The sequence below is a fragment of the Cydia strobilella genome, chromosome 3, assembly GCF_947568885.1.
Source record: "Cydia strobilella chromosome 3, ilCydStro3.1, whole genome shotgun sequence".
Classification (NCBI taxonomy): domain Eukaryota; kingdom Metazoa; phylum Arthropoda; class Insecta; order Lepidoptera; family Tortricidae; genus Cydia; species Cydia strobilella.
In genome coordinates, this window is record NC_086043.1 from 20,773,128 (window position 1) to 20,789,148 (window position 16,021).

The window sequence follows — 16,021 nt, forward strand, 5'->3', positions numbered from 1 at the left end:
AGGACGATTTTTTTACACAAATACATATTTATTTACTGTTATTCACTGGCCAACATAATAACACATTATTGCTGATAAAAATACTCCAAACTAATTTATAAACACTGCTAAAGATAACTTAGTTGCACTTAATATTTTAGCTTATTACATAACTCGCCGGCGAGAAAATCTAATAGCAACTTTCATAATTCCGCATAAGGTTGCATTTCACTTGGGCAATTTTCATATTGATGTAAAATTCAAAACTACAAGAATAAAACTAACTATACTTAATACTTATAACTACGAGGTAGAAAAAAAAAGAAGTAGACAGATCCATGATTATGTTACATAGGTAAAATGAGACATATCATTCAGTTAATTTACTAATTATTATGATTATAATTTATAACAATGGCAGTTTTTGTACACATTATTCTTCAAAATTTAAAAAAGAACAACACTGATTTGTAATCTTGTCTAGATCTTTAAATTAGAAATATTTATTTACTAAGGCTGCTTTTCCACTGAGGGCGAGTTGAGAAGAGTTTCATCTTTACTCAAATCCGCCTCAGTGGAAAACCAAACTTAAGCACCGAAGTTTGATAGATTAAATTTTAAACAAACAAATATAAAACAAATGTTTTGCCTACCTGTTTAGATATTTAGCGCTGTTCCACCAAGCCTTTGAATCCGATAGACGCTAGTTAATACACAATATTCTAATATCCGATTTCATAGTTTTGTCGTAAGAAAACTGTGACTACTTTAACTACCTCTAGCCGCCCTTCCATAATTGCATTTGTATTGTTAAGTTTTGTGTTCTGGGCAAGAGATTATAACACTGCAACTATTAAAACCTACATTTTCTCATAATTCTCAGTATGTCCGCACGTCTTACACACTCTACTATAACTATCACTGTCTTCATCATATGTCTCCTCCCCCCACTCATGCGTATGTCCGTGTGTGGCCTTCCTCCCGTCGAAGAGCGACGAACGGGCCGCCATGCGAAGTTCGCGCAGTTTCCGCTTCGTGCTGGTCTCTTGAGCTTTTTCGCGGCGTTTTTCGCGCGCCTCGTGTTCGGCCTCTAGGGCTTCCTCGCTGCCCCAGACTTCTAGCGCGCGTGCCTCAACCTAGAAAAAAGACAAATTTTAAAAAATTAGGATTCTTTAAAGTAGTCAAGCCAAAAAAACGCCTCAAAAAGGATGTAGAGAATAGACTGAATGGATGAGAGCAGTCCATCAGTATTTGTGCAGATTCTTGAGGGAGGGAGGGAAAATAAAATTGGTCAACTGTCTGAAATCCAGTGGTAATCTATTGGCGATTGGTGGAGATCTATTGGCGATCTTTGGCGACTGGTCTGGCCTAGTGGGTAGTGACCCTGCCTGTGAAGCCGATGGTCCTGGGTTCGAATCCCGGTAAGGGCATTGTGTGATGAGCACAGATATTTGTTGCTGAGTCTTGGGTGTTTTCTATGTATTTATGTATTTGTATATTATATATATTGTTGCCTGAGTACCCACAACACAAGCCTTCTTGAGCTTACTGTATGACTTAGTCAATCTGTGTAAGAATGTCCTATAATATTTATTTGTTTATTGGCACCCCTGGGACCTGTAGGATGGAGGCGCTCAGGAAGGCCCAAAAAGAAGTGGATAGACGACATCTCCTCCGTTGCAGGAAAAGACTGGCTCCAAAAAGCCCAAGACAGGGATGAGTGGAGAAAAAGTGAGGCTTTCACCCAGCAGTTGTGGGATCTGCAGTCAGCCCCAAAACAAAGTAAAAAAAAACACAAAAACAATAATAACCTGACTGTAGATCAAATAAAGCTTCAAAAATAATTGGCACCCCAACATTAACACTAGAACAATGTTACTCAGCCAACTGAGTAGATGATGATGATGGTGTACTGTTGTCTCTCATCAGATTTTCACTGTTCACGGTCCTGCGCAGCTCCGTCCAGCCAAGGCCAGCTGATGCCTCCTTTTCAACTGTGCGCCTCCATGGGCGACCTTTACCCCTTTTTCCAGGAATTTGCCAAATCAGCCCCTTGATACTGAACTGCGTAGAAATGTGGTAAATTTAGTCCTGTACCTGACTAGAGCCGCATGTCCCTGTAGTGAGCCTTGTGTGGAAAAATTTGGATTGCGACGTCTTAGAGCTCTTTCCCACTGACGTCCAGTTTTCTGTAGTATGCGTGTAGTATCCCGCAAACAGAATGCTCGTGTGAACGTTACTATATTAGCACGTATACTACTAAAACGGAATCCTGCAGAAAACCGAACCCGCAAAAAACTGACCGTCAGTGGGAAAGAGCAATCTCAAGAGTTCCTTTTAGTGTCAGTCCAATACTATCATATTAATTATACAGTACATTAGAACCAGCACATTAGAACATGTCTTCCAGAAGCTTGCGCCGCGTTGGGGAGACAAGGGGTTGGTTGTCGGAGAGAAAAGGTTAACCAACCTTCGCTTCGCCGATGACATTGTCCTTTTTTCCTCAACGGCATCCGAGCTACATCATATGCTAGAAGACCTTAGCTACGCAAGCCTCGAGGTTGGACTGAAGATGAATATGTCAAAGACCAAAGTCATGACTAACAGCACAAAACGTAGGATTGAGGTAAACGGAGAACACATTGCATATGTCCATGAATACCTTTATTTGGGCCAAATAGTCTCTTTCCAGGCGCGACAAGAAAAAGAGGTCAACAGACGGACCGAGAACGCCTGGAAGAGCTATTGGTCCATGAAACACCTCATGAAGGGAGACCTACCTCTATCACTCAAACGTAGGCTCATGGACATGTGCATACTTCCAGTCCTCACCTACAGTGCTCAGACTTGGTCTTTGACGGAAGCTCAGAAGTCCAAACTCGGGGTTTGTCAGAGAGGTATGGAGCGCAGCATATTAGGTGTGAAACTCGGGGATCGCATCCGGAACACCACGCTGCGCTCTAAAACCCAAATAATAGATGTAGCTCGGAAAGCGGACAAGTTAAAGTGGGACTGGGCTGGTCATGTCTCCCGCATGCCGAATGACTTGTGGGCCAAAATAACCACAGAGTGGGTGCCCCATGAGTCAAACCGGGGATCCGGCAGACCTCGTCGGCGATGGCGGGATAACTTGGACTCCTTTTTGAGCGACTGGCCAGATGTAGCTAAAAACCGGGAGGAGTGGAAGAAGAGGGGGGAGGCCTTTGCCCAGCAGTGGGACACAATAGGCTCGTAATAATAATAATTATACAGTGACGGAATTGTGTGTGCTATAATACCTGAGCCCGCAGATAGAGCCGCATGTCGCTGTAGTGAGCCTTGTGTGGATTGCGACGTCTTATACAGCGCAGCGGTGGCGGTCGCTTGTCGAGGTCGCAGTCTTTCAGCAGGAACTCCGTCTTGGCCTCCGTTCGGGTTATCAGCGAGTGGGTTTCATCATTCCTGTAAAGGTAAGATTGATGAGATTTGAAATATTTATGCTTATTTGTTTTAATATTGGACAATTTTGGACTATGGACACTTGACCTTTTTTGTATTTTTTCCTGATCAGAATTGGAAAATCCTTAACTTGTTACCAACCTCTTTCGTGTCAAAATATAGGGTGTTTAATGGGAAAACAGAATACCTATATTGCCTTACTTGCTTATAAGACCAGAATCATGAAACAACCGGCCAAGTGCGAGACGGACTCGCGCACGAAGGGTTCCGTACCATTGAAAAAAAAAAACACGTTTGTTGTATGGGAGCCCCACTTAAATATTTATTTTATTCTGTTTTTAGTATTTGTTGTTATACATCATCTGTGAAAATTTTAACTGTCTAACTATCATGGTTCATGTCTAGTAATAGGGTCCCGTTTTTACCCTTTGGGTACGGAACCCTAAAAATGGGATAACTTACTTGCACTCATCACACACACTGTAGTCGAACGTGTCAAACAGGTATGACATGGGGAATGGTTTGTCACACTCCAAGCAGTGTGGCTGCTCACTCTCATGGACCACTGGGGCTGGCGCTTGTACCTTCTTGATCTTGGTCTCCGGCTCGTCTTCTTCTAGAAGGAAGCCTCCGCCTGTGTCGCGCGCGCGGGTGCCAGCTACTGAAGAGGATACCGCTTCTTTTACACTGCGAAAAAAAAAACATTTATTTATTATTTCATTTTAGACAGGCAGCTGATGCTGGTATGTGATGGTGGTGCTGGTGGTGATAGTGGTTTGCTGTAACAACTTCCTTTACAATGCAAAGAAGGTTACACTTGGTTTAACCTTTTGGACGCTAATGATGGACCGCAGGTCCAACGCCAAAGACTGATTAATCCGTCACAGACCACATAGCAACATAGACCTACATGCATGTGCATAAAGTTCAATTTCAGTTTTGACACTTCGGTGATGTGGTGTCCGAGTGGCAGCTTTTGTGTTTGACACTGTGTCGAAAAGGTTATGTGGTATTCAGTCCCAATAATACAAAACTCTTCCAGATATTCTTAATATTGAATCTGAAATTACTATTAATAGGTAGCTTGCATATCAAAGTATTTGTTGTAAAGAGGAGCTGAGGGGTGTACATGTATACTGTGGTCCTACCATGATCCTACCTACAAATGGCTGGCCAGACTAGTTTTTCAGAAAATTCAGGAAAATTTTACCAGTTGCAAAGACAACTTTCATTTTAAATATGGGAAGTTACAAAGATACTTCTCATGTTTCTGAAATTTTTTCAAGTAGATATTTCGCAATTTTGGAAACATTCCAATGACATTTGTTGCTAGTTTGATTGCCTCAATTTGTCCAGCCTATCTGACATTTTTGTACTGTAGTGTATTGAAATATGAGGGTACCCCTACAAAACCAGTTTGGATTTGTCAGGTACGTAAGCACATGTGCTCTCCCGAATTTCGGTGATAATATCGCGATATAATAGTGGCGACGAGGCAAATCGGTAGTAAAAGCGTGTATTAGACTGTGTTAGTGACTTTTTGTGAAGTTGTAAGTGCAAAGTGCAAAAAAATGGGTATTAAATTTGGTGAATTTGATATGGGTCATGGCCACGAATTAATAAACTAGTGGATGTGAAATGACTCCTATTTAGTATGAAAACCAGTGTCGCTAAACTCACACATTCATAGCCACGTTAAAATATGTCACACACTTACAAAATTGCTCTGATTCGTAGCAACTTTCCATACCAAAAGGTTATTACCGGTGGACATTTCTCGAACGAATATCAACTGTAGGTTACATGAGTGACGGTTTAAAATATAATGTCAAAGCTATATGACATACGACTCTTTCATTATCTCATTCATCTCACAAAAGCTCGCTCAACGTTCACCTAATACAACTACTCAACACCAGATGGCGTTATTTTATATAATTTTAAAATCACTTACTTATTACAGGCGAGAAAAGGTCTAAAATACCAGTATAAGTAAGGTCTAATTACGCATGGTTTGTTACGGATCTCACGGTCACGTTACACTGGTGTTTTCGAGATCTCTACACGCCTGCGAGTAGCTAACCGTTGGAACTTCTTTCCATTCGACGATATAGGGAGGGGACAGTGTAATCGGAGTGTTTTATCGATATTTGTGTGTTCAGTTAGGTATTGATATTTCATTACCGTATGTTTTAACACATTTAGATGATACTTTATTTATGATTATAATATAGGTAGTGATAATCGTGATTGTATGAAAAATAATATGTAGTACAGTACAACAAATATCTAACTAGAAATTTGTTTCTTATTAATTGACCAACTAGGTTGTTAATGTGAACATTAAATATATCTTAGTCAAACAGATAAAATCATAGTTCTTTAAAGGTCTATTAACTCGGTATTGCTGTTATTTTGTAATCACAAATCTGCAATTACTTACATAGGTAAGTATTCGTCTTTAACAATATATTTACTTGTAGCAGCATTTAAGGCCAATCTAGACGGGACAACCTGATTAAATTGTCAAATTAATTGTATGGTGTGAAAGCATACATGAAACTGGCTCATCGATCCCACTTGATTTGATTGTAAGATTGTGACCTATCAAATCAGGAAAGGGGGCGGCAAAATTCCAATATTTGACGCTAGTTTGCGTGGTACGGAACACTTTTTATTAATTTAGTGAGCCCGAATGTCACTAATAATTACTAAATTAGTAACTAAGTTGCGTGTGGACGCTAGATGAGATGTATGGCAATTTTATCCCCAGAAATCTTTCTCTAAGAAATGCTCCTAGCAAATGGTGCTATATTTTTGCGGAAACTAATTTTCTTGCCCAGTAGCATTGATCCATTTATTTTTAATATCGGCATCTTGTGGTAACCTACAATAATTAATAATAAAGAAATAGAAAATATAAAACGTTTATTCATGGCACATTGCATGAATTGTACGCATAAGTGCATTAAGTACCTAGTCTAATTATATTAACGATGAAAATATGATGGGTGTAAAAAACAAAAACGTATGTAAAGGAATACGAAGGTTTGAAAGGTTGCCATGAAGTGACCCCGACTTAACTTAGTGCTTGATGACCAGAGCTGCCATAGTTACTAAGACATTGATTATCCCAAATAATAATTAGAAACGTGTCTAAAATAATAATTTATTACCGAACTAAACATCAAACTTGAAAAAATATCGTAACTTTAACTTTATCGATATAAATATCGACATTGCGCAGCATCTGAGTAGCGAAGTTATTTGACATTTAGGATAGCGAATATTCCAGATAAACGTAAAGAATAGTGACAAAGGATTGTGAACTCTAAGTTCTAACTGATAAAATATAGATTTACTTAACGAACATTCGTAAATAATGCAAAATAAACAGATTTTTCGTATTTATCGGATTATATTTAAATAAATAACCACCGGTGATAGGAAATAACTCCACGTGAAAGATTTTTTAAACCGCTGTGATTTCTGCAGCTTAATACTTCACAATACGGCATTTTAAATTTAATTATCAATTTTTGTTAGACGAGCGTACGTACGACGTGAATGACATTCGAGCATGAAGTTTACACAACAACTGAGCATAGTCTGTGCATAAAGTGAGTCGGTCGCTACTAACTGTCGGATAGACGGGAACGCCCACTTGCCATCTCCATCCTACTCCGTGGTCATGGCTGCTGGGAAAACTACATTACAAGGTTTGAATTCTGTTTAAGTGCAAATGATATTGTGGATGACGTCAAGAAGAAGGCGAATTTGTTGGCGGTGTGTGGCTCTCAACTATTTGACTTAATAGTTTCTTTGTCATCTCCGATAAGTATAGGGGACATAACCTATAAACAAATTTTGATATTTTTGAAGGCTCATTTCCACCCCACACCTAATGAGATTGTAGAATCTTTTAAGTTTCACTCAAGAAATCAAGAAGAGGGGGAGAAGGTTAGAGATTATGTGGCAAATTTAAGGAAAATGAGTATTCATTGCAATTTTACAGACTTAGACCGAACTTTACGAGATCGGTTGGTATGTGGTATTAGGAGCAAAGAGGTTCAAAGGAAATTGTTACAATGTGAGAAGCTGACATTTACTCAAGCAACTGAGATAGCATTTTCACATGAGAGTGCCACATTTGATTCCAGTATTATTGTAGTGCCAGGACCATCTAAACCAAATGTGGAGGTAGATGAACCCATGGAAGTAAACAAAATCACTAACAAAAAGGTTGACAAACAGAATAAACCATGCTTCAGGTGTGGTAGGCAACACAGAGGAGAGTGCAGATTCCGTTGGAGTAGATGTAATGCGTGTGGCAGAACTGGCCACATTGAGGCAGTCTGTCTTACAAAAAATAAACAGGATGATGGACATAAATCAAATTGTAATGGATTATATGCAAATGTAAACAATGTTAGAGAAAATAAAGTTGACCCCATTATGGTAAAGGTGTCAATTGAGGGGTCTATTATTGACATGGAAGTTGATACGGGATGTGCATTTACTCTAATTTCTGAAGTGACAGCCAGACTCATTTGGAAAGGGAAATTACCTGTATTAGAGGAAGATGATATTGCATTGACTACATGGACAGATAGCCAATTAAGAATATTGGGGAAAATTCAAGTGCAAGCTTCTTTTAAGGGTTTACAAAATAATCTTATAATGTATATAGCCAGAGGTAACGGACCCAGCCTCTTAGGGCGAAATTGGTTTCAGCCATTCGGAATACGGGTTCAAGGAGTCATGCATCTGAAAATAAACAACGAGGAAATTAAAGGGCTCCTACAGACATATAGCGATGTTTTTCAGGAAGGTTTGGGAAAGTATAAAGGCCCATTAGTGAAGATTACACCGAGAGAAGGAGCGGTGCCCAAGTTTTTGAAAAGTAGACCCATTCCTTTTGCTTTGAGGGAAAGAGTAATTAAGGAAATAGACAGACTAGTAGAGGAAGGAGTTTTGGAGCCAATTGCACACTCCGAGTGGGCTACCCCTATAGTACCAGTTCTGAAACCGAATGGTAATGTAAGGCTTTGTGGTGACTATAGGTCTACAGTAAATATGGTGACCGACACTGATACATATCCTCTGCCTACTCTAGATGAGGCTTTCACAGCCATACAGGGTGGCACGATTTTCAGCAAAATTGATTTGGAAAGGGCATACACTCAAGTTAGTGTGGACGAGGCAACAGCACAGCTATTAACAATAAATACACCGAAAGGCCTTTATAAAATGAAACGTCTAGCTTTTGGGGTTAAAGCGTGTCCAGGCATCTTTCAAAGACTAATGTCTTCCTTGCTTACAGGAATAAGGGGGATAGCTGTGTTACTAGATGATATTGTTATAAGTGGCACAGATGTTGCTGAGCATAACTCCAGGTTAGAAATGGTCTTAAAGAAATTACAAGAAGCTGGCCTAAGGGTAAACAAGGAAAAGTGTAATTTTGCAGTAAGAAGTGTGAAATTTTTAGGATTCCTCATTGATGAATGTGGTATACATCCTTGTGAAGATAAAATACATGCAATTGAGGGTACACCGGCCCCAAGTAATGTAAAAGAGCTCCAAGCTTTCTTAGGATTGCTTAATTTTTATGATCGGTTTTTACCACACAAAGCTAATATTGCTGAACCGCTGTATAAGTTGTTAAATAAAGATGTGAAATGGCAGTGGACTATACAGCATCAGAAGGCATTTGAAAAGTTGCGCAAGATGTTGTCGAGTACTGACACTCTAGTCCATTACGATGTGAATAAAGAGATAAGGATGTCTTGTGATGCGTTTGGCTTGGGCGCTGTTTTGGAACACGTGATGAAAGATGGATCTGTCAGACCGGTTATGTTTGCTTCAAGGACCATGAATGTTCATGAGAGGAATTATGGTCAGATAGACAAAGAGGCAGCAGCTATAGTATTTGGTCTTAAGAAATTCCACCAGTTTATTAGTGGCCGGAAGATTACGATCAGAACCGATCATAAACCGTTATTGGGGTTGTTTGAACCTAAAAAACCCATTCCTAATGTCATATCTCCGAGAATGCTTCGCTGGGCCTTGCTGTTGAACTCCTATGATTACTCCATACAATATGTGGAAGGTAAAAAACTAGGAAACGCTGATGCTTTAAGCAGGTGGCCGTCCCGTGACCAGTCGTCGGAAGAAGAATACTTAGGAGTCCTGCTTATAGAAGAAACTCCGACAGACCTGGAACTGTCAGCAAATGAAGTGGCTAAACTAACAGTTAAAGATAATACACTGAGCAAAATATTATACTGGATTCGGAACGGGTGGCCTAGCAAAGTGGATGTAGAATATAAAGTGTACTGGCAGAAACGAAATGAGATGTCAGAGTATAAAAATTGTGTTTTGTGGGGTAATCGGGTAATTATACCAGTCAAAATGAGACCATATATCCTACAAGAATTACACTCCAATCATGACGGAATAGTAATAACAAAAGCCTTAGCCCGAAGTTATTTTTGGTGGCCGGCCATAGACAAAGAAATTGAGAATTTGGTTAAAAGATGCGAAACCTGTGCTGAAAACAGGAATATGCCTTCCCAAGTGAGCCATAAGTGGATAAGACCGGAGAAGGCTTGGTCACGGTTGCATGTTGATTATGCGGGCCCATTTCAAGGTAAAACATTTCTCATACTGATCGATGCTTATTCAAAATGGCCTGAAGTTAAGATTGTTCCGGATATGAGTTCATTGACATTAATAAATGTATTAAGGGATATATTTGCAGAACAAGGGTTACCAGACACCTTGGTCAGTGATAATGGCAGAAGTTTTATTTCAGATCACTTTAAAGAATTCCTATCAACAAATGGGATAAGACAAGTGTTGACACCACCTTACCATCCGGCGTCTAATGGACAGGCCGAGAGGACGGTTCAAACAGTTAAAAATAAATTGAGGAAACAGTCGACACTCCCATGGCACGTTAAATTACCTACAATACTTTATGGGTTACGTACTACACCAAATAGTACTAGCGACAAATCACCGGCGGAACTTTTGAATAATAGACGTTTCAGAACAAAGTTTGACCACTTAAATCCTCTCACTTTTAAGAATCAAGAGAAAGTGGAAGTATGCGAGGAGAATGAAAACACTGAAGTACGTTCATTTCAAACGGGACAGACAGTGTATTTCCGGAATTACAGTTCAGGACCACGCTGGTTGAAAGGAGTCATAGAGAAGAGACAAGGCATTTGTAGGTATATAATAAGATGGAATGGGAAGCTGATGAAAAGACATATTAATCAGATACAAGGTCATGGGGGAGAGGCGAGAGATATCCGCCAGAATACATCGGAAGATACTGGTCGTGAAGTTTTACAGGACACGGAGGTGAATAAAACATGTGAAGATAGTGATGAGGATGAGGATATTAATGTAAAAGTAAATGCTACTCCACCGGCCTCACAGTGGGCTGATATCATAGGGGTTTCTGGGCCTCAGGATTATACGTTTAACCAGAGCCAACAACGCATACCGCCAACCAACAAACGAACAAGATCACCTTCATCACCACAAAACATGGAAGCCAAGAGATTAGCCCTAGATGCCTATGAGAGTCTGTCAGAGTCTGATTATGAACAGACTGAAGATTCAAACCAAGACTTGTAGACGATGAACGATGATAAAAAAAAAAAAAAAATAAAAAAGCCTTTTATTTCCAATTTACAATTGTTTTTACATTAGAAGTTTTAGCATATTGGTTAGTAAGTTTCTTATAGTTAGTAGTTAGTGTTAGGTTTATGTATTCTATTTACTATCTATTTATTTAATTTGGACCCCTCTTTGGGTGTAGGCCTCCTCCAATTCTCTCCATTTCTGCCTGTCTTCCGCTTTGTTTAGCCAGTCTTTCCCTGCAATTTCTTTTATATCGTCCAGCCATCGTTTATATGGCTTTCCTACTTTCCTTTTGCCACTTGGGCCTTTCCATTTCGTTGCCAATATTGTCCATCTATGGTCTTTGTACCGTGCGATGTGTCCTGCCCACCGCCATTTTAATTTGAGGGCTTGAGTTAGTGCGTCTTGTAACTTTGTTTTTTCTCTTATAGATGTACTCTTTATTTTTTGTATCTTTTTTATGTTGAGCATGCTCCTCTCCATGGCTCTTTGGGTGGTTCTTATCTTTCTCTTTATTTTATCTGTAAAAGTCCATGTTTGGCACCCATAGAGCAGGCTCGGTAGAAGGCATGTATCTGCCACTATCTTTTTTAGGTTTAAGCTGTATTTGCCTTTTAGGATTTCTTGCAGTGACCAGAATTTCCTCCAGGTTATGTTGGCTCTCCTTTCTACCTCTTCTTCGTTGTTTGTTGTTGTAAAGGACAGTTGCTTTCCTAGATATATATATTGGTCTACATAGTCTATGTTGTTGCCATTGATATTTATTTGTATTTGTTTGCTGTTTGTCATTATTTTGGTTTTATTTGTGTTCATTTGTAAGCCTGCTTTGGTGCTTTCTTCGTCTAGTTGGTTTATAAGCACTCTTAGTTCTGTTGCAGTTTCAGCTACTATGACTATGTCGTCTGCAAATCTCAAATGGTTTATTAACTGGCCCTCCAGATTGATGCCTTTTGATTCCCATTTGAGATTCCGAAATATGATTTCCAGGACAGCAATAAAGATCTTGGGTGATAAAGGATCTCCTTGTCGGACTCCCCTTTCTATCCTTATCTGTTTCCCTCTTGTCTCGAGCTTGACTCGGCTGGTGCTTTTCGCGTATATATTCTTTATAATATTAATGTATTTTTGGTCCACATTAAGCTGTTTCAATGCATTCCAGATTGCGCTGTGATTGATGCTATCAAATGCCTTGCTATAATCTATAAAGGCGACGTATAGGTTCCTATTGAACTCTTTATACTTCTCTATCATCTGTTCTAGTGCTTGTATGTGATCAGTGGTGCTGAAACCTGCCCTGAAACCAGCCTGCTCTCTTGGTTGTGAGTCGTCAATTGTTTTGGATATTCGCCTTAACATTATTGAGGAGAACAGTTTGTATATGCTCGCCAGTAAGCTGATTGGCCTATAGTTACCGATGTCTAAGGAGTTGCCTTTCTTGTACAGCAATATTATGTCGGATGTACACCATTGCTCTGGTATGGTTTCGGAATTAAGTACCATATTGAATAGATGTGTTATATGTTGAAGCAGGATTGGTGTACCATGTTTTAGAGCTTCGTTTGTTATTCCATCAGGACCTGGGCTTTTTTCGGTTTTCAGCTGCTTTATGTGCTCATAAACTTCTTTTTCTTCGATCTGCTTTACTGGCAAGTTTACGTTATTCGCAATGGGTGTTTCCTCTTGTATGTGGTTGTAGTCTTTCATTCTGTAGAGTTCTTCGTAAAAGTGTGTAGCATGATTTATTACGTCTTTCCTTGTTTTTGTTTCTTCTTTGTCTTGTCCAAGTTTTTGTATCCATGATTTGTTTAGATTAAGTTCTTTTAAAGCTCTCTTTGTACTTCTGTGTTTCTTTAGGTTCCTTGTTATTACTTCCTTCCTGTGATTCCTGTAGTCTATTCTTATAGATTTCTTTGTTTCCTTGAACAGCCGGGTAAGTTCTTTTTTCATGTCTTGATCTTTGTCTTTCTTATACATTAGTTCTGTGCGTTGTTTTATGAGTTGTATTGTATGGTCGCTAAAGATTTTGTTTGTTTTTGTGTGGTCAGTCTTAGTCTTCTGTGTTACGCTGTCTATTATTGACTTTTCTATCTTATTGTAGTAATCTTGAACATTTGTATCTTCTGTTTTGTTTCCTAGTTTTGTCTCTAAGCCTCTGATATAACTTTGTATTTCCTCTTCTGTCTTTAGGCTTTTCAACGAGGAATGGAAGTTTTTTCGACTCTTTTTAGGAAGTTTTAAGTTAAATGTTGCTCTCAGAAGTCGGTGGTCTGATGGAAATAGTACATTATTCAGGACTTCGAAATTAGTGATATGTGCTGGTTGGTTTGTCATTATGAAATCTATTTCATTCCTGGTGTTTTGGTCAGGTGATATCCAGGTCCATCTTCTGTTGGATCTTTTGTTATAAAAGGTATTCATTATGAAGAGTTTCTTTCCTAATGCATAGTCTAACAGTCTTTCTCCTCGTTTGTTTCGGTCTCCGTAGCCATACTTGCCCATAATTAGATTTTCTTCCTTCTTGGGGTAGCCTATTTTTGCGTTGAAATCTCCCATGACGATTATTTCGTTGCCGGCTAGGGAGTGAGCTTTGTCTATGTCGTTGTAGAATTTTTGGATTTCATCGTCGTTTGATTTATCTGTGGGGGCGTATACCTGAATTATTGAAAGTTCTGCCCCGTCTATGTTGAGCTGAAGCAGTGCTACTCTTTCTGAGAGTCCTATGAAATTCGTGATTTGGTTTTTCAGATTCTTTTTTATTATAAACCCCACTCCGTTCAGCCCTTTGGTTTCTCCATAGTAGCAGAGAATATTGTTTTCGTATTCTTCTATACTGCTGCCCATTCTTCTAACTTCACTTAATCCTACTATGTCATGGTTTATTTTACCGAGTGCGTTGTTTAACTCTATATATTTTTCTACTGATGCTAGAGAACGTACATTATAGGTGCAAATTTTCAATGTTGTCTCTGTTTTAATGTCATTTTGTAGTTTTTTTCTGCGTACAGGCTCTTCATTTGTTTTGAAATTGTTTTTTTGTTTAGGGTTCCGTTGTGTAGTTTTTGGTTGTTTTATTTCGCTGGGTTTACTGGTTAATGAGTTTTGTTGCGCATGATTTGTTTGATTTATTTGTGGTTCTTTCGTTGGAGGGTTACGGTCATAATTCCCCACGATGACCGCTATTCGTCTTGGGGAATGATAGTTTTAGTATAAATATATATGATAGAGTGTAAGGACCTTGTAACAGACAATTGAATAGTATTAGTGAATTACCAATGAACAGTGAAACTTAGTGTTAGTGAACTATCAGTGATTAGTGAAAGTTAGTTTTAGTGAACTATCTCGAGGGGAAGGCATGTAGTGTATTGAAATATGAGGGTACCCCTACAAAACCAGTTTGGATTTGTCAGGTACGTAAGCACATGTGCTCTCCCGAATTTCGGTGATAATATCGCGATATAATAGTACAAAAGTTGTGATTGGTTAATAAAATGCCTAATAGCAGTTGTTTTTATATGCAAAATAAGAACATAGCTTATGTGATTACTAACGCAGGATGAAGTTTAATAAGTCGCGCGTCGTGCAGAGCGCGTGCCTTCTGCCGCTGGCGCTCAATACGAGCCCGCTGAGCTGCAGTCAGTGTGGTACTCGAACTTGTATCACTGGTGCTGGTGTCGCTAGTGTTTGAGGTGTCTCCTGCATTTGTGGGCACATCTGAATCCACGGGGATATTTTCACTGCGAGGCAGCTCACAGGTGCTCGCCATACCTGACAAAAACAATGTACCTAATTGTATAATGAAACGATTAATATTGTTTAGCTATCTACCTACATTGCTGCGCCCATCAGGGTTTCATGTGTCATTTGTGTACCTACCTATACTCTAAAGTACTTGTAAAACCTGTAATGTACATGTGAAATGCAATAAAAAAAAAGAAAGAAAGAAAAGAAAATAAATTTAATTTAAAAACAACAATATTCTTAATAAATATTTAAATTTTCAAAATCTTTATTATAGGTATATTACAAATATTATAATTTTCTAATGGTAGTAAGATTTTTTGTATATTTAAATTATCACCCGCATCAATCTAATCATTTATCAAAAATGCAAGTCCTTTTCCTTATAATGAAAACAAATCTTCTGTGGCCTGAGCGTACTTTTTCTTGCAATATGTGAGACAGATCGTAGTCATGTAGTCAACCATAATTATAAATTACTCTCACGAACCTAAAGTAAAGTCGTATACGGCTTATTGTTTACCTGGTGTTCTTGATAAGCAGTGGCTCTATTTTCCTCAGTAACCTGATTTTTGTGAGCACATGTAAATATTTATGCTGATCAAAACTGCAACCGCTGCAACCCCACGAACAATTTATTTCTATTATTTAATGGCGAAATCAACAAAAGAATTAAAAGAAACTGGCAAGGCCAAAAGCAACTGACTAAAAAATTTAAAGATGAAGTATGAAGTACTTGTCACTGACGGCATGATCAAAAATAATCAAAATCAAAAATCAATCAAACAATGAAGCAAAGCCTAAGCACATTGTAATAGGGGTTCCATAGCAGGCAAAGGGTTCCGATGCACCACGATCTTGGAGAGCTGCACCGTGCACCTATAAGTGAGAGCGAGAAAGAAATAGAAGAACTTGAAGCAATTACAATTTTTTGTAGCATTGCAAGCCAACTTTGTAAATAAGCTCGCTCCAGACTACGCGGCGCGAAGCCGCGAACACGAGTGTGGAGTCGATTTCGCTGATTAGCGAACTAGACTCCACATTCGCGTACGCGGCTTCGCGCCGCGATTCGCGCACGAGTGTGGAGGGCCCTATAGAAAAAACATATTTGAAAAAAGTAGATATGAAAGGTCGATTGCACATTTGACTGTACATATCAGACTGTACCACGACTGTATATTTAGAAATATAGAGATCTTTATTTGCATACCAG

The 16,021-nt window shown here is 39.0% G+C and overlaps 1 protein-coding gene across 1 annotated transcript; it reads right to left on the reverse strand.

The window, feature by feature from the left end:
* Positions 1 to 23: 23 nt before the first annotated feature.
* On the reverse strand, positions 24 to 15,539 carry LOC134756099 (DNA repair protein complementing XP-A cells homolog). Its single transcript, XM_063692912.1, has 5 exons — positions 15,332 to 15,539; positions 14,619 to 14,835; positions 3,880 to 4,104; positions 3,258 to 3,420; positions 24 to 1,115 (listed from the first exon to the last, which is right to left on the reverse strand). Exons 2-5 carry the CDS (start codon positions 14,831 to 14,833, stop codon positions 840 to 842), a joined length of 879 nt encoding a protein of 292 aa, XP_063548982.1. The 5' UTR covers positions 14,834 to 14,835; positions 15,332 to 15,539; the 3' UTR covers positions 24 to 839.
* Between the last annotated feature and the right edge of the window lie 482 nt (positions 15,540 to 16,021).